Raw genomic sequence first — 288 nt, forward strand, 5'->3', positions numbered from 1 at the left:
CTCCCCGCGGCTCAGCTCTCTCCGAGCGGCCCGACCATGCTGGAGGATGAGGATGGGATGAGCGAGAGGGGGCTCAGCAGCTCAAGGAGGAGGTACGACGATGAGGAAGGTGAGTGAAACCTCCAGGGCTGCCCCAAACTGGGTCTATTCCCATTGTCTATTTTATTTAAATCCACAGATTTGCTCTTTTAAAGTTGGGTGAGTTATTGAGTTGTGGGGTTTTTTCCCCCTTCTAGATTACCACTCCATCTACATCGGGGTGCCGGTGCCCCGCGGCTACCGGAGGGA

At 55.2% G+C, this 288-nt stretch overlaps 1 protein-coding gene across 1 annotated transcript in view; it reads left to right on the forward strand.

The window, feature by feature from the left end:
* Positions 1-36: 36 nt before the first annotated feature.
* LOC104275143 (electrogenic sodium bicarbonate cotransporter 4-like) overlaps positions 37-288 on the forward strand; it is a gene marked incomplete at its 3' end in the record, with an annotated part of 13,203 nt that continues 12,951 nt past the window's right edge. Inside the window, exon 1 of the mRNA XM_009871013.1 lies at positions 37-109. Within this exon, the coding sequence (XP_009869315.1) occupies positions 37-109 (73 nt within the window). The remainder of the gene's footprint in view (positions 110-288) is intronic.

The sequence above is a fragment of the Apaloderma vittatum genome, unplaced genomic scaffold (genome assembly GCF_000703405.1).
Source record: "Apaloderma vittatum isolate BGI_N311 unplaced genomic scaffold, ASM70340v1 scaffold24396, whole genome shotgun sequence".
Classification (NCBI taxonomy): Eukaryota; Metazoa; Chordata; class Aves; order Trogoniformes; family Trogonidae; genus Apaloderma; species Apaloderma vittatum.